Below are 27,178 nucleotides of genomic sequence, written 5' to 3' on the forward strand. Positions count from 1 at the left end.
TAAAGTCCCTAACACAGACATAATACACTAGCCTTTGGGGATGGTGTGTGAGCTTGTGGAGACATGAGGCAGAGTATGGTTTGGGGAGATCGTTTTCTTAAAATAATGTTTCATTAAAATAGTTGTATCTACTTACTAAGAAAATTTGGAAAATACAGAAATGTAGATAGGAAAAGAAAACAAATCTATCAACCATTTTCTCTCCCTCTTCAATCTTCAGGAAAACACTACTATTTAACCACAGTTTTTCCTTTATTTCTCAGAGTTGTAATTCTCCAGTATCCATCTATTTCTAGTCTAATTTTTAAAATTAATAGAGCTTACATTTTTCTCAAGACATGATAAACTGTCCTTAAATATTTTTAAAGGCCACATAATATGTTGAGTTAGTCTACTATAATTAAATTATCATTTGTTATTATAACTAATCATAATTAACTAATTATGATTAATCATTCCCTGTTCTTTGGACATTGATTTTGTGTGGGTATGTGTTTCAGTTTTAAACAATGCTGCGGTAAACATCTTTGTGCACCAAACATTTTCTGCATTTTGATGTCTTTCTTTCATAGTGATTTCCAAAGATAGAATTTCTGAGCTAAAAGGTATGATCAATTTTATGCTCTTGCATACTATTACCAAATGCTTTCATCCAAAAGGGTCAAGCCTTCACAGTCCCACTGGCAGGAATGAGACCACAGGTGCCCCACCGGTCCTTTGGTGGGAGGCTGAAAGCTTTTAGTAAGTACGACCAGGAGGCAGATGCTGAGATGCCTCCAGGCAGAGGGGAAGTCAAGCCACCAAGCATTTGCTACACTGGACAGTGGCAATGGGCTTTGGGTCAGGGACATTCTTTTGCTCTCTTCCAGGGTCATCCAATGATTCTGGAGATGCCCATTTGGAAGCTGCGCACCTTCAATGTCTATGGGGCTGCAGGGATGATGCTCCAAGTGGCAGCTGACCAGGGATCCCACCAGCTCCTCTTCGAACCTTTGGAGGACTATGGGGCCTTTCTGGGGTTGCACCTCATTTCCCCCACTCTTGGCTTCTCAATTTTTTCCTTTGTATTTTTCCAGAAGCCGTCTTTGGCAGTTCTGAAACAAAGGCTACCTAGTGACCAAACAAAAACAACAAAATACTTAGAAATCATCGCTTCCCAGAAATACTTTTGTCTTGAAAGAGTCATTACCTTCTGCTACTCATTGGAAGGCTCAAATGGTTCAGGGTTTTCCCAGAAGACCATGTGGACAACAGCTAGAGCCTGGAACACATGATCATTTTGACGGCGTTCCAGCCCCACTCCCTGTATCTGATTTACAGGTCACTTAGAGTAAGAACTGAATGTACTTTGGGAAGGACCCAGTAAAGAAACAGAGAAAAAACGCTGAAGCAGCAGCCAAGGTCAAATGCATTTCCATAACCCCAGCACCTGGCACAGGGCCTGGCCCTGAGTGGGAGCTCAGGCAGTGTGAGCCCATCTAATGGTTCCCAGCTCCCTGTGTTCTAGTCTGTTTACCTTCCTGGGGTACTTGTACGGAGCAGTCACCCTTTTCACGTGGTCCTGAAGCTCCAGGGTTAGTGCCTCTGGGTCATGAGAGGAGTAGGCTGGAGAAAGGACTATAAATGCCTTCACTACCTACAGGAAAAAAAAAAAAAAAATACCAGAAAGGATCAGATTTGCATAACAATTCTTTTCTCCTTAAGCTAGCCTTACCATCCCATCACAGAAGTTCTACCAGTAAAATGGATAGCACCAATTTCTCCGTTGCCTGCCTTTCCAGGATCAGCTATTGGGCACACTGACTTTTGTGGAAAGATTTCAGACCCTTGCCTGTTTCCCAAACTACTCCTCATACATTGATTGGTACCACTAGGAGTGAAAAATGCAAATACTTTGGAGAAAAGAGCTTCACAAACTCCTATGGTGATTTACTTTCAGCTTTTCTTAAGTAGGAAGGTAGCTAGGCACTCGTTCGAACAAGCAGGATTGAGGAAAACCCAGCCACTTTCAAGGGAAGCTGGGCATTTGGGAGACTTCATGTATCAATATTTGCAATCAGCAAACATTGAGCTGCGCTGCTTCTGTTCCAGGCATCCGGGGACACATCCTGTACCTTGGCTCCCTCTGCCCACATCTTTCCTACAGGCTGCCTCCTTCCCCCGGTGGGTAGGAAGAGTCCAAAACTCAAACACAACAGAACATGGTTTCTAATGGGAATGAAAGGCCACTGGGTTGCTTATTCAGACAAGCATTAAATTCTATCAGCAATATTCTGTTAAGGGGTAGTTCACTGTCCTTGCATACTTTCCAAAAGGTGGGAAAGTCATTATCGTTTCATACTCAGACAGATCTGGCTTTTAGGAAGAGCTTTGTCTTACTGCCATAACTACTAAACATTTAGCAGTTGAGCACTCTGTTGCCAGCCTCTGTTCTAAGCACTCTGCATGGATTAACTTTGAGCACACGCCATTTGTCACTGCCTCACTTAATTCTCGGCATGCAGAGCCGGGCCCACTTTTCCAGGTGTGACTTCTCTGGCACATAGATGGGACTCACACCTCCCTCATTCAATATTAATCGCCTCAAGCCTTAGTGGGAAATCATTTGGCAAGGGGCTACTGGCTAAAATGCAGATTCCCCAGCAACTGGGCTGCGTCCCCAGTTACTGTGATTCAGCAAGTCTGACTCAAGATCTACAATCTGTTTTTTTCAACAAGAACCCCAGACAATGCAGCTCTGAACAATCCAGAGACCAGACTTTGAGAATCATGTCTCTGGCCCTGCTGCTTCTGAGGATGCAGGTTGATGTTGCACTAATTTTCATAAAGTAACTGTGTTGTGTTCCAGGATTACATTGGATTTACAGCCAGTGCAAAATACGTCGGGGGTGCCTATATGCTGATCTTTCCTGTTCTGTGTATTCCTCTGGGGCCCATAGGAAGGAATTTGCATTTCCCCTGAGAAAGCCTAGCTTATTACATTCGGCCTATCTTTCTGGTGTATCAGGGTCATTTTTTTTTTTTTTTTATTTCATCTTATTGTTATGGGGGATACAGAATTGCAGGTTACATACGTTGCCCATGTACCACCTTTCCCCCCAAGTCAGAGCTCCAGGGTCATTTTGGATACATATTCTGCCATCCCTCAAGTTGGCAATCCCTCCCAGGTTACCATGTCTCATGTGCTCACTCTGTCCTCATCTACAAACAGAAAATGAACTTTATTGGGCAGGATGGATGACAGAGCCTGCACCCACCACCAAGATCTGCCATCCCATAGTGAGCCTCTTTTGGATCCAGTTCTGTGTCCACTTAACACCAAAGTGTTGATGTTTTCCCACGGTGTCCCTCCCGAGACTGTTAAGTCTCTGAAGACATGCAGACAACGCTTAATCAAAAGGAATGTGTGTCTGATAGTGGCTTTCAACTTTGTGGTACCTGGATGGAGGTGATATGGGGGAATCTGGGCCCTCCTGCTCGTTCTGTTGGGCGCTAATAGGTACAGAAGCAGGAGGCCATGTTCTCGGCTGGACTGGTTACCTCCCCCCTAATGGGGTCCGGGCTGCTGACCACAGCAGACTCAAGGACAGCTGGGTGCTCGGCAAGGGCATTCTCCACTTCAGCAGGCCCGATCCGGTAGCTGGAAAGGAAAACAAATTCTTTCAAGTGGCCCTTCCCATCCTGAAACTTCAAAGTGAGGGGGAAAGAGCAGACAGCTCCACCTTGAAGAATTGATCACATCATCATTTCTTCCCACGAACCAAAAGTAGCCATCCTCGTCCATGTAGGCTCGATCCCCTGTGTTGTAAAAGTCCCCTATTTCTGATCTGGCCGTCTTCTCGGGACTGTCCTGAAACATAAAGAAAGCCCATGAAGGACCATCTGGGAACAGCCACTCAGTCCAGCGACTGCCTGAGCAGCTCCATGCCGGAGGCTAGAGGCCCTTCAACAGAATGTTCAGTAGTTTCCAAAGCCCAAGCTGGCCAGAATTCCCCAATGGATAGGAAGCTATGGCCCTGTGAAGCAGGTTCTCCCTCTTTTAATTGGAATAAAGCTACCAGGAAATGATTAAGGGCAGCCATGCACCACCGTCCTTAGGAGGGGTCCTAGAACGCAAGTTGAACACAGGAGGGTAGGCACAGGGCCATCAGACCTGTTTTTTTTTGCTCTTTTTTTTTTTTTTTTTTTTTTGTTGAGACAGAGTCTCACTTTGTTGCTCAGGCTAGAGTGAGTGCCGTGGCATCAGCTTAGCTCACAGCAACCTCAAACTCCTGGGCTCAAGCGATCCTACTGCCTCAGCCTCCCGAGTAGCTGGGACTACAGGCATGCGCCACTATGCCCGGCTAATTTTTTCTATATAGATTTTTAGGTGTCCATATAATGTCTTTCTATTTTTAGTAGAGACGGGGTCTCGCTCAGGCTGGTCTCGAACTCCTGACCTTGAGCAATCCACCCGCCTCGGCCTCCCAGAGTGCTAGGATTACAGGCGTGAGCCACTGCGCCCGGCCCAGACCTGTTTTTGAGGACAAAAGAACACACTAATACTCTTCGTGCTCAGGAATCAGTGAAGGTAGAAAGTGAAGGGTTGGTCAAAGAGCCCATTGGTAGGGGGCAAGGGTAGAGGAAAGAGAAAAGAAAATCAAACTTTGATTCTCAAGATTTTAAAGAAAAAACAATAAAAGAAACAAATTACTACTACATGCAACAACATGGATGACTCACAAAAGCATTTTTTCTGATTAAAAGAAGCCAGACACACAAAAATGAATATTTTATGATTCTATTTATATGAGCTTGTTTTTTTAAAAGGCAAAATTATTATATAGTGACAACAAATTATTTAATGATTCCTAGGATCTGGAGTAGGGAGGATTGACTGTGAAGGGGAACAAGTGAGACTTTGGGGGTGATAAAATTGCTCCATAGCTTGACCGTGTAGTGGTTACACATGCGTAAACATGTGTCAAAAGTCATTGACCTGCACACTTAACAGGGGTGCATTTTATTGCAAGTAAATTATACCTCAATTCAACAATTGTATTCTGAGAAACAAGAAAATAGATAAGCTATAAATACCTAAAAATATATCTAGCACAAAATCTGTAAGACACGTGCACAGAAAACTTAAAACTCTACAGAACATTAAAGAAGATATTCACACAGTACAAATATACGGCATTTATAGTCAAAAATCAGAGAATAATCTGTGAAGGGGCTCTTTGGGCAGGGCTTCCTCTCCCTTCGCTTGCAAGCAGCTGTCTGGAGGAGCAGGCTATGGACAGAGGCATTAACTTTCTTGGGGTAATGATGCTTGTTATGAGGCTGGGCACTGGGAGATAGATTCAAAGTTCCCCCAGCAGAGTCAAAACCCTTGTAAGCAAACATGCTGATGCTACACAAAGCATAATCACCATGTTCATCAATAATCAGGCCAGGCGAGGTGGCTCACACCTGTAATCCTAGCACTCTGGGAGGCCAAGGCAGGAGAATTGCTTGAGTTCAGGAGTTCGAGACCAGCCTGAGCAAGAGTGAGACCCAATTTCTACTAAAGACAGAAAAAATTAGCTGGGTGTGGTGGCCTGCCTCTGTAGTCCCTGCTATTCATGAGGCTGAGGCAGGAGCATTGCTTTAGCCCAGGAGTTTGAGGTTGCAGTGAACTATAATGATGCCACTGCACTCTAGCTGGGGTGACAGAGTGAGATTCTGTCACCAAAAAAAAAAAACAAAGGAACACCAATGAAATTTTCCCAAAACATTTAGTGCCATGAAAAGACTCATGACATAACTTAATTTTTAAAAGTGCATTTTACAAAGTTGCATTTGTGACATTGTGCAAATTATGTATGAAAGTATAATACATCCTGGGTGTTCTTTGCTTGCAGAAATAAGCAAAGTTTAAAAAACACTTATTATTATTTCTCTATTACATAATTATGCATCTCCCATAAATAGAAAAAATAGAATAAATAGAAAATAAAGAGGAAGAATGAAAAAAGATCAGTTCCATTACTCAGATAACCATGGCTAAAAATTTAATATCATTTTAAAGAGCTTTTCATGGTATATATGTGATTTTACACATATGAAACATATTATACATAGATTTCTATAACTCAATTTTAATTCCGTTAACAACATATCATGAAAGCTCTTTCACAGGAGTAAAAGTGGTTGTAATATTATATTAAATATTTGTATAATATTTAAATAAATATTAAATAGTTGCATAATATTCCCATGTGGCTATAATATTATGTATTTGAGCAAATTTCTGTTGTAGAAATTTGGGTTCTTTTTTCTTTTCTTTTTTTTCTCTTTTCTTTTTCTCCCTTTTTTTTTGTTCACAATGCTGTAAGATAATTTACGTAACTAATTTCCTGGTATTAGAAAATTAGATATTCTTCTGTTATAAACAACCATATAATGAACATCTGTGCATTTGACAGTTTGTTTCCCTAGGGATATAAGTGTATCCCTTACATTGGATATAAAATTGACATGGGCATATTAATTTAATTCACATGTGCAATTTCAGCTATTTGGGAACGGCCAACACGAACTGGAAATGTTCATGCTCACTGTGGGGGAGAGTGAGCTTGACTTGTCAGTCCTGCTGACCCCCTGTGGTTCACAGAGCAATTCTGATCTTCCCTTCTCTATTAATTCTCACATGTGCCATGACCCTTATGAGAGATTTAATATTTTTTCTTAGTTAAAAATGACCTGGAATGAAAACTAGCTGCTGGTACTAGTGATGGAAAGAAAGTATTGAAGAAAGTGATTATTTTCTCATCTAGCAAATAACTTTACAAATTACTTTAGTACTTTCTCAATGGAATGATCTCAGACCGCGAGAGGATATGCATGTGAGTTCTGTGAGTGCCAGGGTCTTGCTGTATACCTCGTTGCATGGAGAAGGCACTCAATAAATAACAAATGAGTAAGTTTTTTAGGAAGGTCAAAGATGTACAATTGCTTATAAAAATGTCTGGAAGAAAAGACATTGAAATGTTAACATTATCTTGGCGTGGCGTGATTACTATATTGTTGGAGTCTTTGGTAGGTAAGTTTCTGTGATTTAAAATAAAATACAGGCAAGGATTATTTTTCTTGTAGTCACAGAAAAAAGCACTAAAATATAACATTCTAAAAACAAATGGACTGAATTTTTTTTCTGCTTCTTCCAATTCTGTAGCTGATTGACAGCTTAGTACATGCACGAGATGGAATTTCTCTAAAGCAGTGATTCTCAATCTTGGTTGGGTATTTGCGTCACCTGGGAGCTGATCCGCATGGTCAGAAATTTTGATCTTAATTAGGCTGAGGTGGGGCTCTACCATCAGTAAGATTTGAAGTTTCCCAAGTGTTTCTAATGCACAGCCAAGGTTGAGAGTTTTATAGAGAAAAGTTTAGAGAAAAGAAAATGCATCATAAACACTAGCCAAGGTGGGTATAGAGAAGCAGTAAATACTGGATTATCTCAGAAACTTGAACTGAAATCCCAGGATATAAACCTTCCTAGAAAACCACAAAAAGAATTCTGAAAACTCTGCTCTGAGACAGTATTGCAGTTCGACCTTTGGTAAATCCCTTCCCTTCCCTGAACTTCAGTTTTCTTATCATTAAAATGATGAGGCTGTCCTCATGTCATACGCTTGTGCTCTCACATACACCCATGTTTAAATCCCATGTCCTGCATGCACTAGTAGTTGCGTGACATTGGATACATCACTTCACCTTTGCAATATCTTCCTTATCAGTAATAGCTTTCCTTATCAATAACAGCACCAACCTACCTCATGCAGTTATTGCAAGGGTTAAACAAATAGATATTTATAAAGTGTGGTACGAAATGCTTGGTACACGGCAATTGCTGTGAGAATGTCTGTTCCCTGCGTCTTACCAAATAGCCACTGAAGAGACAGAAGGGCCGGGTGGGTCTGATGCGGATGGCAATATTCCCCTCTTCTCCAGGAGGCAGGACGTTGCCCTCATCATCCACAATCTGGTGGAGAGATCACAGGACAGTGTGTGTCTGAGCATCTGCACTACCAGGCTGCCCACCAGCCACACCTGCGCTAGCCACGCACTGCTATCTCGCCCCTCTTCAAAGCAACCTTCACCAGCAGCTGGGAGAGGTTGTCTACCTGCACGTCGTAAGGTGGGGACGCTTTCCCCATGGATCCAGACTTGATTTTCATGCCTTTTGTATTGGCACAGATTAAAACCTGGAGAGAAACTAGCATTAATAAGAAGGAACCTTTTCCCTTAGCTCCTTTCCTGGGCCATGACTTTCTCTCTCTCTGCCTTCTAACTCCTTCTCCCTCCCTCTTTATTCTCCTCCCTCAACCTTCTTTTCTTCCTCTCCCTCCTCTCTTCCTTCTCTCCTTCCTCCCTTCTTTCCTTTTCCTTCCTTCTTCCTTTACTCTTTTTCTCCCTTCTTTTCTCTTTTAATCTCCCTCTCTCCTTCCTTCCTTTATTTCTTCCTTCCTTCTTTCTTTCCTTCCTTTCCTTCCTTACCTCCTTCTTGCCTTTCTTTCTTTCCTCTCCTCCTTCTATAATCAACAAACACGTAGGGAGCAGTCTAATGGGCACTGACACAGGAAGAACTTGACATGAGACAAAAGACTCAGTTGATCTCCACATCTCTGCCCAGGTAACTGTGGAGGACACGACTTAGGATCCTGAGTTCCGAGCAGAGACAGGTGTGGGCTGTCCTGGTGGAGACAAACACCACCCTTGGCCATGAGAGCTGGTTTATTGGTTATGGTGTCATTTTGAAATCACTTTAAATTACCTTTAAACCGAAAGGGAAGAAAAGCTGGTAGAGTTTTGTTATCGGCTTCTCCCCCAGTTGTCAGGGAGACGACAGCCATAAAGGCAGGAGGGACTACAGAGTGACCCGGGGCAGGGACCCGCCCGCGAGCACTCACTGTTTCAGACTGGCCGTAGCCTTCATACAGCTCCAGGCCCGTCTGGTGCTTCCACTTCTCCCTGGCGTCGGGGTTGAGGGTCTCCCCTCCGGTTATACAGTGCCTCAGGCTCTGAAACTGGTACCTTTCTCGGGCGGGGACACAAGGACATCTATGTCGGGATCCCTGCCCGCTCCTGCAGCACCGCTGCCCAGGTCACTCAAAGCACCGAACAGAAGAGCTGTACCTGGTCAGATCCTCCTGTACCAGCAGCCGAAACATGGTGGGGACACAGCAGAAGGTGGTTATTGGGAATGTGCAGAGAGTCTAAACAAAAATAAAGAGTGGAAGATCTTCTTAGAGTCTCTGTGATGGGACTTCTTGGATCTGGGACAGGTGAAGTGGGTCTTTATAGTTTCATTACTAAAACAGAGAAGTTGAAAACGGTGTAGTGTCCAGCCTCCAAGATGTCCCCTGATGACCCCCGCTTCCTGGTGTTTGTACCCTGTGGGGTCCCCTCTCACTTTGTACCAAGGTGGGTCTAGGTAGTGTACTGCCAGGATGATGGACATCACTTTCAAGATTAGGTTACACAAAGGCTGTGGCTTCTATCTTGAATGGGCTTGTTCTCTCTCCCTCTCTCGGACCACTCTCCCTGGGGGAAGCAAACCACCTTGTTTTCAGTACCCTCAAGCCATCCTGGGGACAAGGGCACACGGTGAGGAACTGAAGCCGCTAGCCAGTAGCCAGCGAAAAACTCAAGTCTGCTGAAAGCCACAAGTGAGTTTCGAAGCAGATTTTCCAGCATCAGTCAAACCTTGAGATTATTGCACCACTAGCTGTTATCTTGTATTATTATTATTATTATTATGGTAAAATATACACAACATAAAATTTACTCATTTTAAAGTGTACAGTTCAGTGCAATAAAGTCTCTTCACACTGTTGTGCAACCATCACCACCCTTCACCTCCAAAACTATTTCTATCTTCCCAGATATAAACTCTGTACCCATTACCCAATAACACCCCATCACCTTCTACCCCCATTCCTGGTAACCACCGTTGTGCTTTCTGTCTCTGTGAATCTGACTACTACGGGTATCTCATGTAAGTGGAATCATACAGTATTTTTCCTTCTAAGATTGGCTTATTTCACTTAGCATAGTGTCCTTGAGGTCTATCCCTATTGTATCATGGGTGATAAGATTTCTTTCCTTTTTAAAGATGGGTGATATTCCATTGTATGTATACACCACGTTTTCTTTGCTCATAGATCTGCTGATGGACACTTGTGTTGCTTCCGCCTTCTAGCCACTGTCAATAATGCAGCTATGAGCCTGGGGGTACCTAGCTGACATTTTGATCGCAGCCTCATGAGAGATCCTGTCCCAGAACCATCTAGCTAAGGCATTTGCCGATTCCTGACCATCAGAAACTGTGAGATAATAAGTGTTCCTGTTTTAAGCTGCTAAGTTTTGGGGGTAAAGTACTACACAGCAATAGATAATAAAAACACTATGTCAGGGCTTGGGGCAGTGGAGGGGGAAGACACAGACACTGGCCCATTAAGCCCTACATGAATAATGATGATGATCAGCTTGATGATGATGATGATGATAATAATAATAGTGTTAAGAACCTACTATATAACAGCGCCTGTGCCTTGTATCATTTCATTCTCACAAGTACATAGAACTACATTATCTCTTTCTTTCTTAAAGACGAGGCTGACACTGAGGCTCAGAGAGGTTAGGAAATTTTCCCAAGGCCACACAGCTATCAAATGGAAGATGCAGGATCAGAGCCTAGGTCTAACTGATGGCACAGCCTGTCACCATGTGATACAGCTTCCCTCAATGCAAAGGAATGGCGCTTAGGATGTGGAAGGCAGAAGAAAGGTGCCCTGTGTCCTCACTGGGGACACCAAATCTCCTCCCTCCCATGAGAAGACCCTGAGAGGCTAAGCGGGAGTCAGTAGGATTCTAGAGTTGGGTGAAAGTCTCACGTTAAGGACCATGGACGGTAGCACTTACAGTCGAGGCACAGACTGATCTTGCCTAAGGTTTTGACAAATAACTAGGGGGTTGACAGGAGCATTGGGAAGACAGTGGTGGAGAGAGGCACCCCATGCAGAAGAGATAGGGTATACCAAGGTTTGGAGATATGAGATGGCCTTGTGTCTAGGAATCTAGCTAGAACATAGGCAATGACTGAAGGTAGCCAGATGGGCAGGAACTAGATTGTGGAAGATCCTGGAAGTCTTTTTGGTTAATATCAACACTAAAGATGCCTGAAGATAACTTATTCATGCCTTTTCTCCTGCAACCTCAAAATTTATATCCCACTCATCTTATTTTATACCCAACATATAAGAGGTGTTTTTTTTTTTCTCTGCTTACATTCATGATAAATTTGGCATCAACTTGAGGCAGCTCATGCACAAAAATGCAAGATCCATTAGGCCAGGCAGAGAAGAGAGTCCAGGCTGCTTTCACCCAACCAGTGTCTGTCGTGTTCCACATGATGTCTGATTCGGTTAAGGCCACCCACCGCCTGCCAAAAATGAGAGAAAGTCAGCAACCCTCCACGATGACTCTACCTATAAAAAGGGTTACATTATCAATATCACCTTATTTGGAGCCCTGCCCACAGTGGGTACTCACTTAAGCTTGTCAAATCTGTACAAGAGCCATCAAGTCAACCATTGTCTTAACAAAGCAGTTCTTGAACATTTTCCACATACCTGTGCCCCAGGCTAAGGATACAGAATTACAAAGACAGATCCCATGTTTTCAAGAGTTCTCAGTCTAAGGAGGGTAACGTATAAGGAAGCAAATAATCTTAATGCAGTATGATGAGGGCACTTAATTTATTTAAAGATCCAACATTTATTTAGCACTTAATCTGGACTTAGCATTAAGGAATGAACCATTAGTCTTGCTTTGAGGAGCTTATAATGGAATAAGTATAAACATCTAGGAAGCCCCCGGAGAGCATGTTTTAATAGAGTTAACACAAAGCATTGTGCACTTACAGAGGATAGGCACCTAACCCAGAGCAAGGGTGGAGATGGGGTCTGAGGAGGTGACACTTGATTTAGACATAAAAGATACACAGGAATTGCACAGGTGAGACAGAGAAGGAAGAGCATCCTAGGAAGGGGAAACGGTGCCTGCAAACATAGAAGACAGAAAAGTGGTCCTGCTGCACTTGGACTCCAGGACACAGGCTTTCCTGCATCTTCTCCTCCCCTCTGACTGCTCCTTCTCAGTCTCCTCTGCTGAGTCCTCCTGGTCTGCCCCTTCGATGCAGAAATGCCTCAGTTACTCAGTCTTGAGACTCCTCTTTTCAGTGTACATCACTCTTTGCTGATCTCACCCAATCTCACGATATTAAATACCATCGTTGCGCTGATAACCTCAGCATGCATCTTTCTCATGAACTCCGGACATGTATCTCTAAATGCCTACTCAAGAGAACTCCACTTTTAACTCAGGGTATGGAGATATCTAATAAGCCTCTTAAATTTCCAACTCCAAAAATGAACTCTTTAGTTCAAATGCTGGGTTTATTGTCAACCCAGCCTTTGGAGTGAGCCTTTTAAAAAACAAATCAGATCATGTCGCTCCTCTGCTCAAAATATCCAACGTTTCTCAAAAACATTAAACATAGAATTACCATAGGATCCAGCAATTTTACTTCCGAGTCTATATCCAAAAGAATTAAAAGCAGGGACTTGAGCAGATATTTGTACACCACTGTTCATAGCAACATGATTGACAATAGCCAAAATGTGGAAACAACCTGAGGGTCTATTAGCAGGTGAATGGCTTTTAAAAATGTGATATATCCATACAAAGGGCTATTTTTTAGTCTTAAAAAGAAAGACAGTTCTGATGCATGCTACAACATGGATGAACCTTGAGGACATTATGCTAAGTGTAAGAAGCCAAATTTCCAAACAAAAGGACAAACGCTATATGACACCGCCTACAGGAGGTACCTAGAGCATCAAATTCATCGAGGTGGAAAGTAGAATAAAGTTTGCTAGGGGCCAGAGGAGAAGGTGCTGGGGAGTTACTGTGCAATGGGTACACAGTTTCTCCTTGGAAAGATAAAATAAGTCCTAGAGAGAGACGGTTGCACAACAAGGTGAATGTATTTAATGACATTGGACTGTACACTTAAAAATGGTTAAAACGGTACATTTTATGTTATTTATATTGTGTCACAATTAAAAAAAAAAAACTCTCTTGTGACTTTTCACCTCACTCAGAGCAAAGCCCAGAGGTTCAAGATCTCACCCGAGCTGCCCCTTGTTGGTTCTCTGACGTCAAATCTGCCACTCTCTCCCTCTCTCTGCCTCCTCCGGCTCCTTCACCCGCTTTTTGTTTTTGGACCCTCCCGACAAGCTGCCCCTGTACCTTCCACTGGCTACAAAACCCAGTCCATAGCTGCACTGGGAGTGCTCAAGCATCTTGGGGGCCCCCGTGGTCCCGCTGGTGAAGTAGATGGTCAGGGGGTCTCGACTCTTGGTCCTCACACAGCTGTGCTCCGTAGGTGCCTCTCTGTAAAATGCAAAAACACCAGGTAGTGCTACCACAGTTAAAGCAGTTAGTGGCGCCAGTAATACGTATAACCACAGTATAACCACCATTTCATAAACACGTACAAGGCGCCATGCTGAGAGCTCCGGCCTGCATCATTCGCAACCACCTCTTGGGGTGGGTGCTGTCATTATAACCCTTCTGCACATGAGGACACTGAGGCTCAGCATGGTTAAATGACTCATTCAAAAGAGCCCTTGCTCTTTTACCAAGGCTTGAGGGCTTTCTGGGGGAACATACACGTCCGTGTTCATAACTCTGCGGACGTAGGCACAGCTCTGCCGCACCCCCGTTCCTAATAATTTAGAGCTGTTTTCTAAAGGCTGTGCCAAATTCTGGGGTTCGAGATCTGAGTAATTACCAAATTCCTATGATCTGGAGAATCAGCTAACCCACTGGTTTTTAACCCTCATTGTACCTTGAGGTCCCTTGATAAGGTTTTAGAAGAAATAGCATTGCTTGGGCCCCACCTGAACAAAATAAAATCAAAATCTTTTTCTTTTCTTTTCTTTTCTTTTTTTCTTTCTTTTTTTTTTTTTTTACAAAAAGCTCCTAAGGTAATTCTAATGACAGCCAAAGTTGAGAAACACTGATCTGGGCCAACCTGGCAACTCATCAAAATCACATGGGCTGATTTTTTAAAGTGCATATTCCCGGGGCCCTTGCTCAGATATGTCTGGTGGAATAGCTCAGAGGTGGGGCCTTGGAATCTGCACTGAAACAGCATCAGGTGAATCTGCTGCAGCTAATGTGGCAGGTGGGCATCTGTGACCCAACAGTGTGGTGTCCTGAGAGGCTTCTTTTGGGTTCTGGCCTCCAATCAGGACAAAGTTTCAAATTCCCAGGTAGGTTTCCACCAGGGCCTTTCTCCAAGGAAAATGTGGCTTTGGCTTCATTCCAAGCATGATTTGACTACTTTTTAGCATCTTGGGAAAATTACTTCAATTTCCTAAGTCTCAGTTTCCTCACCTGCAAAATTGAGTTAAAATGCACATCATAGGGTTTTTTCCCAAGGATTAAATAAGATGATGTCTTATTCGTAACGGTGTTCTGAGCACCCAACACGATGTTTGTCACAAAATAGAAGTTCATTAAATCTTTGATGCATGAATGAATGTAGGTGAATACTTACCTACCACAGTGCCCAGCATACACTAAGAGCATGCCAATTATTTTATTAATTGGCCGCCTGCTGTGTACTAAATGCATCATATAGGTTATTTCACGTATTCTACTAATAGCTCTAATAACCACTGTAGCCTTTATAGAGGCAAATGAGGCACAAAAAAGCTAGTGACAAATCTAGCACTGACAGAACGAATGACCTTGAACACTAAGGTGGTCACCAGGATTACATCCCGGGTGGGTCTGGCTGTCAAAGTGAGCTTTCCTCTGATTCACTCTCAACGTGGAATCAGCAATGCACATCATCTCTCGTTGCTTAAAGGGGAAATGCTTCACTTCATTTTTGTGCTGTTCTCCTAGAGAGCCCCAACTCACCGGAAGAGTTCCCTGAAGTTCAACCAGCCTGGCCTACTGCTGTCCGACACCAGCAGCTTGGTCTGGAGGGAGGGGCAGTCGGCACTAATGGCGTCCACCCGCGGAGCTAGGGAGTCGCTGGTGATAATGGACTTGGCCCTGGACAACTGCAGTCGATACTTGAGGTCCTTCTCCGTCAGCTGAGGGGTGCCTGGAATCATGACGGTTCCTGGCATCACACAGAGAGAAGATGTTGACGGAACAGTGTGGGAAGACCCGAGTGCAGAGGCCAGAGATGAGGGAGGGAAGGGGCTGGAGAGGGTTGGAATGCCTGAGCTGGAAGAGGTAAAAATAACAACAGGGATGAAATCCAGAAAATGTTCATGGAGCATTTACATATGCTGAGAACTCTGCATGCATTATTTCATGTAATTCTCACAACTCTGAGAAAGCACATGCTATTATTATAGCTACTTTGCAGATTTGAAATATCCCTATGATTTAGACCTTTATACCTAAATAAATGAAATAACTTGCCCAAGATCACACAGCTAATACGTTGTAGAGCTGGAATTGTGAAGTTAGGCAGAGGTAAACCTCTTGACCATTGTATTGCATTGCCTTAGAGATTACCTAGCTCAACGGTTTTCCATGCCTTTCAAACAAAATGCCACCATGAATCCTAGTTGTGTGGGTGTGGGTTGCTTGCAGGGGTGAGGGAGGTATAGCAAGTGGGGGCTCCGGGACCCCCATATTACTTCAACTAAAGCCACTCTGAGAGTAGCTGAGCCCATCCCCTCCCAAGGGGCAGGTGTGAGGAAGCAGAAATCAGGAGCAAATTTTAATCAGATACTTGAAAACCTCTTGAGAGACTCAGAATGCAGGTTAAAACACTCCATTGTGTCCAACATTCTCTTCTCACAGAGAAGAAAGAGGTACTAAAAGAGTCTGTCCACGTGTACTCATTGTTTAGCGCCCACTTATTAAGTGAGAACATGTAGTATGTGACTTTCTGATTTATTTTACTTAGGATAATGGCCTCCAGTTCCACCCATCTTGCTGCAAAAGACATGATTTCATTCTTTTTTATGGCTTAGCAGTATTCCATGGGGTGTGTATGTGTGTGTGTGTGTATACACACACACACACACACACACACATGCCGTACCTTTATCCAATCATCCATCAGTGGACACTTAGGTTGATTCATGGGCATACAGAGTGGAATAATAGACTTTAGAGACTCCACATGGTAGGAGAAAGATGGGATGAAAGATTGCCTGTTGGGTACAATGTACACTATTCAGGTAACAGGTACACTAAAAGTCCAGAATTCACCACTACTAACTATATCTATGTAAGAAAACTGCACTTGTACCCCCAAATCTATAAAGATAAAAATAATAACAGTAATGAAAAGAATCGGTCATCCTGCCACTGCCAGTTAGTGAGGACAGAAGACAGAAGCAAGGACCAATCCCAAATAGCATGGCAGCCAAACCTAAGTTCTTGTTGCCTTTCACTCTCAAACTTTTGCAGCATTTAAACCCCAGCATGAAGACTTTTTGAGCTGAACGATTGTGGTTCTTCATCCCATCTCTATGTTTCAGTCATTCCCAGGAGGAGTGTATTCCTCCTGGAGTTGTGTTTTGGTCCACTGGGGGCTGTGCTCAAGTTTGAGACCCCAGCAGGTGGTAGGCAGTCAGAGCTGTCAGCAAGACAAATAAGTCAGATGCCACAGACAGGAAGAGAGGTGACAAGTCCCTATCAGGAGAACATGGAGATGAGAGAATGTGAGGACCTCCAGCTTGGGTATTTTCTAAGCTGTTGGGGAGAATGCTACAGTTGGCATCGTAACATGGGATGTGGCTTTGAGTTATTTTATTTGGACATCATAGACCTGGATGAACCTGTATAATTGGAGGAATTGGGGAAATTTGGGTGACATGAAAAAAAAAACAAAACTGCAAAGGGATGTTTTCATCATGCCAAGTGTTCAACGTAATTCCTGGCACATAGTAAGTGCTCAAGAAAAATTTAGGGCTCCTTGCGCCTTGGCCCTCATTTAAGTGAACCTTATATGTCATGGCAGGATGTGGAGAACCCTCCAAACCTGTGGGTCTGTTCCTTTTCCTCAGAGCGGAGACACTTTACTGGTGCTTACTTTTATATCCTGTGCAAAAAGTATATAAATGTGCCTCTTTTTTTGTTTGACAGTCCATTCACAGAATGATTGAATAACACTTGTTCATGGAGAAAGGCTAGATCTCTGGTGTGAATCTGTACCCCACTGTTTTGCAAACATTATTTGTGAAAACATCTGTCTTTCGGGTGTTTTACAGATATATATGAGAACACAACTGGAAGGGGATGAACAACATTCCAACTGGTTGAAAGTTTCTGGGTGATGGGGAAACCAGCTCTCCACCTTAATGAGCTGTCTCACTTTTTTGTGAAACTAGCCTAAAACCCTTAGCCTTTTGAATAAATGCGTTAAGTCAGGGTGGGCAGAAGCTCACTAGGTTCACTGGGCTACGTGTCCTCTGTCTTGGGCTGGAGCAACCATTCCAAGAAGATCAATGGTCCTCTGCCCTGGACATTCATGACCACAGGAAGACCCCCCCGCCACCCCCCGCAAGGGCTAATCTTATGGTTATTTTGTCCTTCTCTTCCTTCTCTTGGGAGGTGGACAATGCTATGATAGTGAGAGTCATAAAGTCTAAGAGTGAAACTAGTGTAGGTTGGTTATGAAGGTCTCTCATCCTTAACTGCGTAAGTTCTCTCTAGCAACTAAAGCAAGGCTCCCCAACCACAACTAGCAGAAAATATGTTTGGTTTGTCCCACTTGGGTTTTTTAAAAATTGATTTAGTTGCCAACTTTAAAAGACTAGAGGGTACTTTTGTAAAAAAAAATAAAAATCCAAAGTTTGGATTACAAATCCAAAGTTATATTACAAATCAGAAGTTCTGGTAACACTAGCACTCATTCTTCCATAGAAATATTAATATTTGGTTAAAGGTAACAAATAGCTGCCCCCATGTGATGAAGCATGTGATCTCCAGTTTGCTACAGTCCTCACCACTCTCTATTGCCTTGCACTGGTCTGCTTTTCATCAGTTAAATTGCTGTCTGGTCTCTCCACACAATCAAGTTTGGGATTGTTGGACAAAGGGGAAGTAAGAAAAACTTTGCATAGAGTTCATTTTCTTCCATCTCCCAAACCTTGCGGACACTGCAAAGCTCTGGCAGGTTGTGTCGGCCCCAACTGAGAATCCCAGCCCTGCACGCTGACCTGTCCGCATACAAGCCACGTTGACCAGCCACCACTCCGGGAGCCGTGGGAGCACCATCATCATCCTGTCCCCAGGCTGCAGGCCACATGCACAGCTTAAAACGTTGGCTGCCTTCCTGGACTGCTTCCCCAGCTCCTCAAAGCTCCACTTGACCTCTGCTCCCGTACCACTGACCCACCAGAATGCAGGATTCGGGGGCCGGTGCCCAGCCTAGACCGCGGTGCAGGCAGAAAAAAAAAATAGAAGACATTGATGAGCAGTTTGTTTGTTTGTCATTGTTTTAATGTACTTTAATTTTTACAATAGTTAATACATTCACAGGGCTCAAAAACCAAACAATATGGAAAGACATGCTTTGAGAAGTCTTGCTCTCATCCTTGTGCCTATCTGCCCTGTTCCCCACATCACCTGCCTCAGTGAGTAACCAATTTCTGTCTCTATAGATTTGTCTGTGCTGGATATGTCATATGAATGGAATCATACAATATGTGGCCTTCTATGTCTGGTTTCTATCACTTAGTATAATTTCTCAAGATTGCTCTGTGTTGTAGCACGTATTGGTGCCACATTCTTTTTAATGGCTGAATAATATCCCACTATGTGGATAGACCACACTTTGAATATCCATTCTTCAGTGAATGGACATTAGGGTTGGTTTTGCTTTGGGGCTATTATTAATAATGTTGCTATGAACATTTTTGTACAAGTTTTTGTGTAAACACATGTTTTCTATTCTCTTGGATATATACCTAGGAATGAAATTGCTGGATCATATTATAACTCTTATCTTTAACTTTTGGGGCAACTTCCAAACTGTTTTCCAGAGTGCATTTTACATTTTACATTCCTAACTGGCAATGTCTGAGGGTTCTAATTTCTCTACATCCTCTTCAACACTTGCTATTGTACATCTTTTGTTTGTTTTTGTTTTTAGCCATACTGCTGGGTTTGAAGTGTATCTCCTTGTGGCTGGAATTTTGCATTTCCCTGTTGAGCTTCTTTCCATGTGTCTATTGGCCATTTGTTTATATTCTTCAGAGAAATGTCTATTCAAATACTTAGCCTGTATTTTAATTGGGTTATTTGTCTTTTTATTGTTGAGTTTGCATTCTTTATATATTGTAGACACTAGACCCATATCAGACATATGATTTGGAAATATTTTCTCCCTTTCTAAGGACAGTCTTTTCACTTTGATATACAAATACCATCCTGTTAATTTTCATGAAGTCCATTTAATCTATTTTTTCTATTGTCGCATGTGCTTTAGAAATCATTGCCTAATACAAGGTCATGAAGATATACACCTATGTTTTCTTCTAAGAATTCCATAGTTTTTATTCCTTCATTTAGATCTTTGATCCGTTTTGAGTTAAGTTTTGTATGCAGTGTGAGGTAGGGGGCCAAATTCATTCTTTCTCATGTAAGTAGAACACCCAGGTGTGCCAGCACCATTAGTTGGAACAACAGTTCTCTTTCCCCATTGAATTGTCGTGGCACCCTTGCCGAAAATCAGTTGACCATAGATTTATGGGTTTATTCCTCGACTCTGAATTCCATCCTATTCATCCATGTCTATTTTCATGCCAGCACAACACTGTCTTCATTACTGTAACTCTGTAATAGGTGTTAAAACAGGGAAGTGTGAGTCCTCCAACTTTGCTTTTTTTTTTTTTGTTTTTTTTTTCTTTTTCAAGATTATTTTGGCCACTGAGTCCCCTGGATTTCCATATGAGTTTTTGGACCATATTGTCAATTTCTGTGAAGAAGTCTACTGGGATTTTGATAAAGATTGCAGTGAATATGTAGATCAATTTTGGGTGTATTGTTATCTTAATAACATTAATTCTTCTAATTCATGAGCACGGGATATCTTTCTATTTATGTAGGTGCTTCTATTCATGTAGATCTTCTTTAATTTCTTTCAATAATGTACTTTATAGTTCTGGAGATAAAAAGTTCAAAATCAGTCTCAGTGGGCTAAAATAAAGACATCAGCAGAGCTGTGTTCCTTGTGGAGTCTCTAGGGGAGAATCTATTTCCTTGCATTTTTCAGTTTCTAGAGGCAGCTCACATCCCTTGGATCATGACCCATATCACTCCAACCTTTGTTTTCTTTGTTACCTCTCCTTTTCTGACTCTGAACCTCCTGCTTTCTTCTTATAGGGGACCATGGAATTATATTAGGCCAACCCAAATAATACAGGGTAATCTTTCTTTTTCAATACCTTTAATATAATCACATCTGCAAAGTCTCTTTTGGCATGTAAGATAACATATTCACAGGTTTCAGGGACTAAGGTGTGTAAATCTTGGGGAGAATATATTATTTTGCTAACCACAACCATGCTTTCTTGTTTCTTTGCATGTCATAATTTTTTGCTAAAAACTACGCATTTAAAATCACATAATGTGATAACTCTGGAAATCAGATCCCCCCCCCCCACCTGAGTTTGTTATTGCTGCTTCTTGCGGTTTGTTTGTTTAGTGACTTTTCTGAACTAATTCTGTACAGTCTGTGTTATTTGTTGTGTGTGCCACTGAGGTCACTACTTGGTTAGCTTAGTGGTCAGCTATGATTACACAGAGATTTCTTTCAATGCCTGCAATCAATACATCTCCCAGTCTTTGTATGTGTTGGGGCACACCTTCAACACTCAGCCAGGCGGTTGACAAATGCACCTTAGTTTTCATTTCACACTTGCTCAAAACCTCAAGGTCAGCCAGAGGTGAAAGCCTAGGGCTTTCTCAGGTCTTTCCTAAGCATATGCAAAGCCATGGGAATGCACACAGCCTTACTTAAGTATGTTGCCTTCTGTATTTATAGTAACACACTGGAGCTTTTCAAAGCTCCTCTAGACATCCCATTCCACAACTTTTCTCTTTTAGCTTTTTGGTCAGCCTATTGTTTGCCCCGACTATTGTTTGCACCATTTAGGCAACCACAAAGTTAAAACATTTGCCCATGATTGTTTTTGGCAAAGCCCCCAGGGAAAAGGCTTTTCTCATTGGTTGAGCTCTGAGTGGGTTCAAATACAGATAGTTTTTACAAATCGGGTCTTCTAAAGAACCATCAGACAAATCAAATAATGATATTTGTTCAGGAATAAAACTTTGAAAAAGCTCCAACTCTGTTCTGCTCCGAGAGCTGCCATGCTGCACCAGAAACGAGGGCTGTCATTTTTCAAGTCTACCACGTAGCTGGAAAGTAGGGTTTGGGACTGGGACAAGTTAAAGTGCCACAAAGCTCACTGTTCTTACTGAGATTCATCTAATTGCCTTAATAAATACCATTGCATTTCCAACATCACTGGTTAGTTTCCAGAGTTCTAAAAAAGTTCATTCTCCCAATTTTTCTGGGGTTGTTGCTTTTATGGAGCAGAGAATTTTTGAAAGTCCTTATTCTATCCTTTTTTATGATCTCATCCTGTTTTTTTTTTTTTTAAATCATTAGAAGAATTCTTCTAAGGATGCCCCCTGGTGTGGCAAAAAGAGCTGAGATTTTTAGACAGTCAGGAATGGAACATTCTGGCTCCATTGCCTACACAGACTTCTCATTTAATTCTCACAACTCTGAGTGGTATATGACTTGACTCCCATCTCATGGATGAGAAAACTGAGATCCAGAGCATTTAGGGCACTCATCTGAGGTCACACATCAAGTGCGTGGGTGAACCAAGTCCATCCAACTGCAAAGCCAGCTGTTATGTCTCAGTCATACTCACACCACCTTTATGAGTTTCACCATATCCGCTGATGGTATAATTTTATCATATCTACTAATACTATCTTTTATCTTTTTCATATTTTTTTCTTTAAACAATCTCATCTTAAAATTAACACGAGTAAATTTCTTTGAAATAAACTTTTAGATTCTCCTGCTATAACTGAAAAGTTAGCATCATGTGACACAAATAAAAGATAACCACAAAATACAGAGAGACGCAACAGATGCATGGGGGGGGGGGGGAAGGAAAGAAGCATATGTGCAGACATGTAATCAAGATTATCTTATTTAAATTTATGTATCTGCTATCATCCGTGCAAAGCTTTGAGCCTGAGCCCTGTGCTCTCCTTATTTAGAACAAAGTGCCTGAAAGGTCAGAGTGGGGTTAAAGCCAGAGCAACAGCAGAGCAAAACTTCCTCCTTCACTTGGTCAGAACAATTGGAAGGGAATCGAAAAGGGATGTAACCATGTCACTGTGTGGTTTGGGCTCAGGAATATGAGATACCTCAGGGATTGGGCAAGCGTGTCTACAGCTCATAATCCTTGGTCATAATTTTGTTTTTCCTAAGGCTTAAATGCTAACAGCTTAAACTTTAGGACTAGCAAAATTCCCAGGCCCATATTTCCGCATGAATGTATCTCATAGCCTTGTTTCTCACTAGGGAGCCTGAGAACAACCTCAGATGCCCAAGAGGGGCTCTAGCCCAGAGCGGGCTTCACCTTTTCCAGCTGACTCCACACGTCCAGCACGTCATGGGCGAAGTTGAAGTACTCAGGCACGGGCTGCTTCCCCAGGCTGATGGCCTCCCAGGTGGCCACAATCTCCTGAGGGACAGGTGGAGGTGCTGGCTGCCCATGAGACCTGCAGAATCCCCGGGAGTTCTTCAGTGCATGAAGGACCAGGTCTCTCAACCACAGCCTCATGTTTTCACCTCCTGTCTGTCATCAAAGAGAGGAAAGAAAGTCAAGGTTAGGAGAAGCCTGATCTCAGCGCTGGTGACGACTGTGATACGCATTGATTTGCAGAGTAGGCTCTTGGCCTCCAGTCTCGGTTCTGCTGGGTGAGGTTGCTCATTTCTCTTCTCTGACCTTAGGTCCATCCCTTCCACCTCCCACTGCCTGTGGGTCCCAGTGGGCCTGAGGTTGGTCACTCAGAGCCCACTACTTGAGGCTCAGTCCTTCAAAAGGAACCCTCCAATAAGGCTTTGGCCAATCCTGAACTGGCCTCACAAAGGGGAAGACAATTCTAGGACAGTTCTGTCCGGTAGAAATAGAATGTGAGCTGCACATGCAATTTACAAAATCCTAGTACTTCTACTGAGAAAAGTAGAAAGCAACAGGTGACATTAATTATAACAATACATTTTTATTTAACTAGATGAAAGATGGTCTTACTAGGTCTTAACTAGATAGGTCTTAATAACCTATCTAACAGAGGAAAATAAACTATCAAACAGAAAATAAGAGAAATAAAACTCACAACACAACTACCCTTTGTTTAATTACACATGTGGCCTAACTGGTTATCTCTAAGACTTCATTATTCTCAGCCTTGAAGAACCCTCAGTGGATGGCAGGGGTACGAGCTCTCTACTCCAGCTCTCTGTCTCAACTCTTGCTGGACAGATTTCAAGGACTTGGATAAGCTGGCTGCACAGAGAAAAGGGAAAAGAAAAAGAAAAAGAAAACACCACCACCTGCAGCTGTTCTTGTTATCAGTCTGTTGTGTTTTTTTTTTGTTGTTTTTTTTTAACCTCTTAGTCCAAAGTTTGCTTCTTCAAGGAAAGTCATGGAAAGGACTGACGAGTTCTCTTGAATACAGGTTTCTGATAACTTTGGAGAAATTATATACCATTGGACCAAAACAAAACAAACTTCCAGGATTTTAATAAGAAAGCTAATATGTCCTTGAGTATCTCTGACTCAACCTCAAACAGAACAGAAATTAATTACATGGGACTGAAATAAATTTTGTATGCCTTTTTATTTACAACATTACTGATTCTCTTGTTTTATTTCCCAGAGTGATGACAAGTTTTAGGTGAATAACAAGTTTACCTGCTATCTACAGGACTTAAAGCTACTGAATCCCACGGGGCCCAATCTGTTATTCACTGCCAATGCCCTGTTACTAAGACTGAAAGCATCCTCCCTGTAGGCCCAGGGACTATCGCAGAAGAGGGGGCGTGTGAGATTGTAAGGGCCAATTCCGAGGGATGGAATTACTTTAGACCCTCCAGATCAAGGAGGGGCACACAGAAGCCTAAACAAATACCACATGAGGGGTTCTGCCTTTCCAGGCCACGTGGTACAGATATCCATCCCAGTCATAAAAAAGTCCCCTGCTTCCCATAGACTTAGAACTTCCTGAGTATAATTGTTTTCAGTTATCGGGTTTATGCAAAGCAGACATAACAAGAAATTTACCAGCCACCTGAGGACAAATTACTAAAGAGACTAAAATATTGTGACACAACAACAGTCTCTAAATTCCTTAGCTGAAATGGTTAACAATGCTTATGTTTGCTACAAGTCTGCAACTAAACCCAAGAATATAGTAACGCAACATTTACAGATAATTCACCAGTTTGTAGAAGCCAACTGGATACAAATTTCTTCTGATAAAACTGGAACTTGTTCACATGGCAAAGCTTTCGTTGCCCTGAAAGGCAACCTAATTACACCTGTGGGTCAAAGTTCTGGGTACAGCAGTCTCAGTGGCAATTTGATTTTTAAAAACCTCTTTTACCCTTTTCCTCTTCAGTTTAAAATGAGCTTTTTTTTTTTTTTCAAGGTTTACATTTTAGATAGAAATGGCTATGGGATCTCCAGGTAGCCTTTCAAATGAAGATACCATAAAAAAGGAGTTTTTCTCCACACAAATAGAAAAAGTTAGCCGGTTTTAGAGTAGCCAGAAAAGAAAAGAGAGAGCTTTGAGAGACTCAACATTTTAACTCTATAGTGGCAGGTCGGCCATTTGAGGTCTGAATTTTCCTTGATGTAATTTGCCCTTTATTAAAAACTTGTGCACAAGAATTGACTAAAACCAGCTGGAGCCCCAGAAAACCTTTCCATTTATACAAATACTTGCAAGTAGAGACACCATAAACCAACTGGGGGTGCCCGGAGGGAGTTGTTTTCCTTGTCTTTCCTCATTTTTAAAGGATTTGTTTCCCATTTTTCTTTAAAAGAAGCGACCAAATTGTAGTCTAGGGTTTACAATTAGTAGTAGTGGATCAGAGTGTGCTGATTGTGGGTGGGGGCTCCGCAGTGTTTCACTGCTGACTGGGTCCCACCCTCTTATGTATACCAGTTTCACTCTTTGGGGGTCTAGTACCTCTGAGAGGGCTCAAAACACTGAGTGATCAGTTCTTACATGCATTTCCTGGATGAGCCTTCTTTTAATTAACTTTGTTGGGGGGTTCCCTGTAGAACTACTCGCACCATGGGGAATTGCCCCAAGCAGCTCCCACTCAGGGAGTGCCTTTCAGCTGGGAAGAGTAAAATGCCTTTTCTCTTCAGAGCTGAGGAACTCAGTCTCTCATTTATCTACAAACAAGACAATTCCTCTTTCACAAATGCACATAAAAGCCAATTGAGATTAATTTTGGAGGAAGAGGCAATGGAAAAGACCCTTTAGAATGCACCTCCAAATCAAAATTAGGATCCCCAACAACAAATTCCTAGGAAAAGAACCAACTGAGAGTAAACCAAGACCAGCAACCAAAGGGAGGTCTGGAGCTTGGAAGGACTTGTCAGTTCCACCCAAGGAGGAAGTCGGAGTCTGGGGGCCCAAAATGGGCCATGTGGTACCTGGCGCCAAGTTCAGGCTACTCCTTCAGGGGTTCTGCGTCTTCTCTGAGCCCCACGTCTGGGTGCCAATCTTGTCAATGGAAAAGAAACCAAACTCTGTAAAATAATTTTAAGAGATTTATTCTGAGCCAAATTTGAGAACCATGATCCAGAGCTACACTCAAGAAGCCTTAAGCAAGTGGAGTCGGTGTGGCGGGATTTCAGTTTGGTTTCATACATTTCAAGGAGACAGGAATTACAGGTAAAGTCATAAATCGATACATGGAAGGCGTACATTGGTTTGGCCTGAAAAGGTGGGATATCTCAAAGCTGGAGCTCACAGGTTACTGATGGGTTTAAAGACTCTTTGACTTGTAATTGGTTAAAGAAATGAATCTTTGTCTAAAGCCTTGGAATGTTTTAAGCTAAGATATGGAAGTCTGTTAATCAGAGACAAGCTCCTGGCCATATGTTTGTTGCGTAAATCAAGGACCTGCAGGTTTGTTTTGCGCGGCCTTAGGCCTGTTAATGAGTTACAAAGGATGTCTCCAAGAAGGGAGGGGGACGTGATGAGGCATGTCTGACCTCCCTTCTCATGGCTGGCAACTCAGTTTTAGGGTATCCCCTTGGTCAAGAGGGGATCCATTCAGTCAGTAGTGGGGTGGGGGGGCCTTAAGAGTTTATTTTAGTTGACAAATGTGTCACAACAAGAAAGACAGTAACAGCTGCCGTCTATTGAAGGCCTACTGTGTCCCAGGCATTTTGAACGTGCTTTATAAGCAGTATTTCATTAAATCCTTATAATAATTTTGTGCTGTAAATGTTATTTTCTCCATTTGTCGATAAAGTAAGGCTTGGGCAGGAAAGTTGACTTCCAGGTCACACTTCCCAAAAAAGCCTAGGTTGCAGCCTCTGCCGTGACCACCAACCCTGGGCCTGTGGCCTCAGAGATTCCCTCTCCCTGATACCCCTTAACTCTCCTGAACTCTACCCCAAGCCTTTTCCTCTGTCTCCCACCCATGGATTACTCAGACCCCTTGGCAGCTGATAATTCGAGTCCCCAAGGCCATTTCAGGCCGTGGCCCTTGTTGGCTTAATCAGTAAAGGCTCCAGGGAAAGCTGACACCTTCGGCTAAAAAAGTTTCTTTCCATATTACCTTGTTCTTGAACCCAGGAATGCAAGAGGGCTCTGTGTTCTGCTTCAGCTGAGAGGCATGTCCGAAAGCCTGAAAGCGCCGCTTTTCCTTGGGATGTTAGGGAAGGCAGGCTGCTGACTTGGTCTCCCACAAGGAACTTTCACCCCAAATGCAGCCAAGAGAGGGTGCAACCAGAAGCCAGCAGTGGACACAGAGGCTTCAGCTGGT

The 27,178-nt window shown here is 42.7% G+C and overlaps 1 protein-coding gene across 2 annotated transcripts; it reads right to left on the minus strand.

The window, feature by feature from the left end:
• Window positions 1-241: 241 nt before the first annotated feature.
• ACSM5 (acyl-CoA synthetase medium chain family member 5) lies at window positions 242-27,114 on the minus strand. Of its 2 annotated transcripts, XM_069486850.1 has the most exons (15): window positions 26,972-27,114; window positions 25,836-25,931; window positions 22,743-22,961; window positions 18,294-18,504; window positions 15,022-15,229; window positions 13,339-13,482; window positions 11,314-11,467; window positions 9,160-9,239; window positions 8,934-9,057; window positions 8,148-8,228; window positions 7,904-8,005; window positions 3,723-3,850; window positions 3,541-3,640; window positions 1,517-1,636; window positions 242-1,110 (listed from the first exon to the last, which is right to left on the minus strand). In XM_069486850.1, the coding sequence occupies exons 3-15, from the start codon at window positions 22,944-22,946 to the stop codon at window positions 1,027-1,029; spliced, it is 1,740 nt and encodes a 579-aa protein (XP_069342951.1). In that variant the 5' UTR covers window positions 22,947-22,961; window positions 25,836-25,931; window positions 26,972-27,114; the 3' UTR covers window positions 242-1,026. The 2 variants fall into 2 exon arrangements, 1 of the variants encoding a protein (XP_069342951.1); XR_011235311.1 differs by lacking the exon at window positions 242-1,110 and having other exon boundaries at window positions 1,619-1,636; window positions 3,439-3,640.
• Window positions 27,115-27,178: the final 64 nt, after the last annotated feature.

Source organism: Eulemur rufifrons, chromosome 14, assembly GCF_041146395.1.
Source record: "Eulemur rufifrons isolate Redbay chromosome 14, OSU_ERuf_1, whole genome shotgun sequence".
Lineage (NCBI taxonomy): Eukaryota > Metazoa > Chordata > Mammalia > Primates > Lemuridae > Eulemur > Eulemur rufifrons.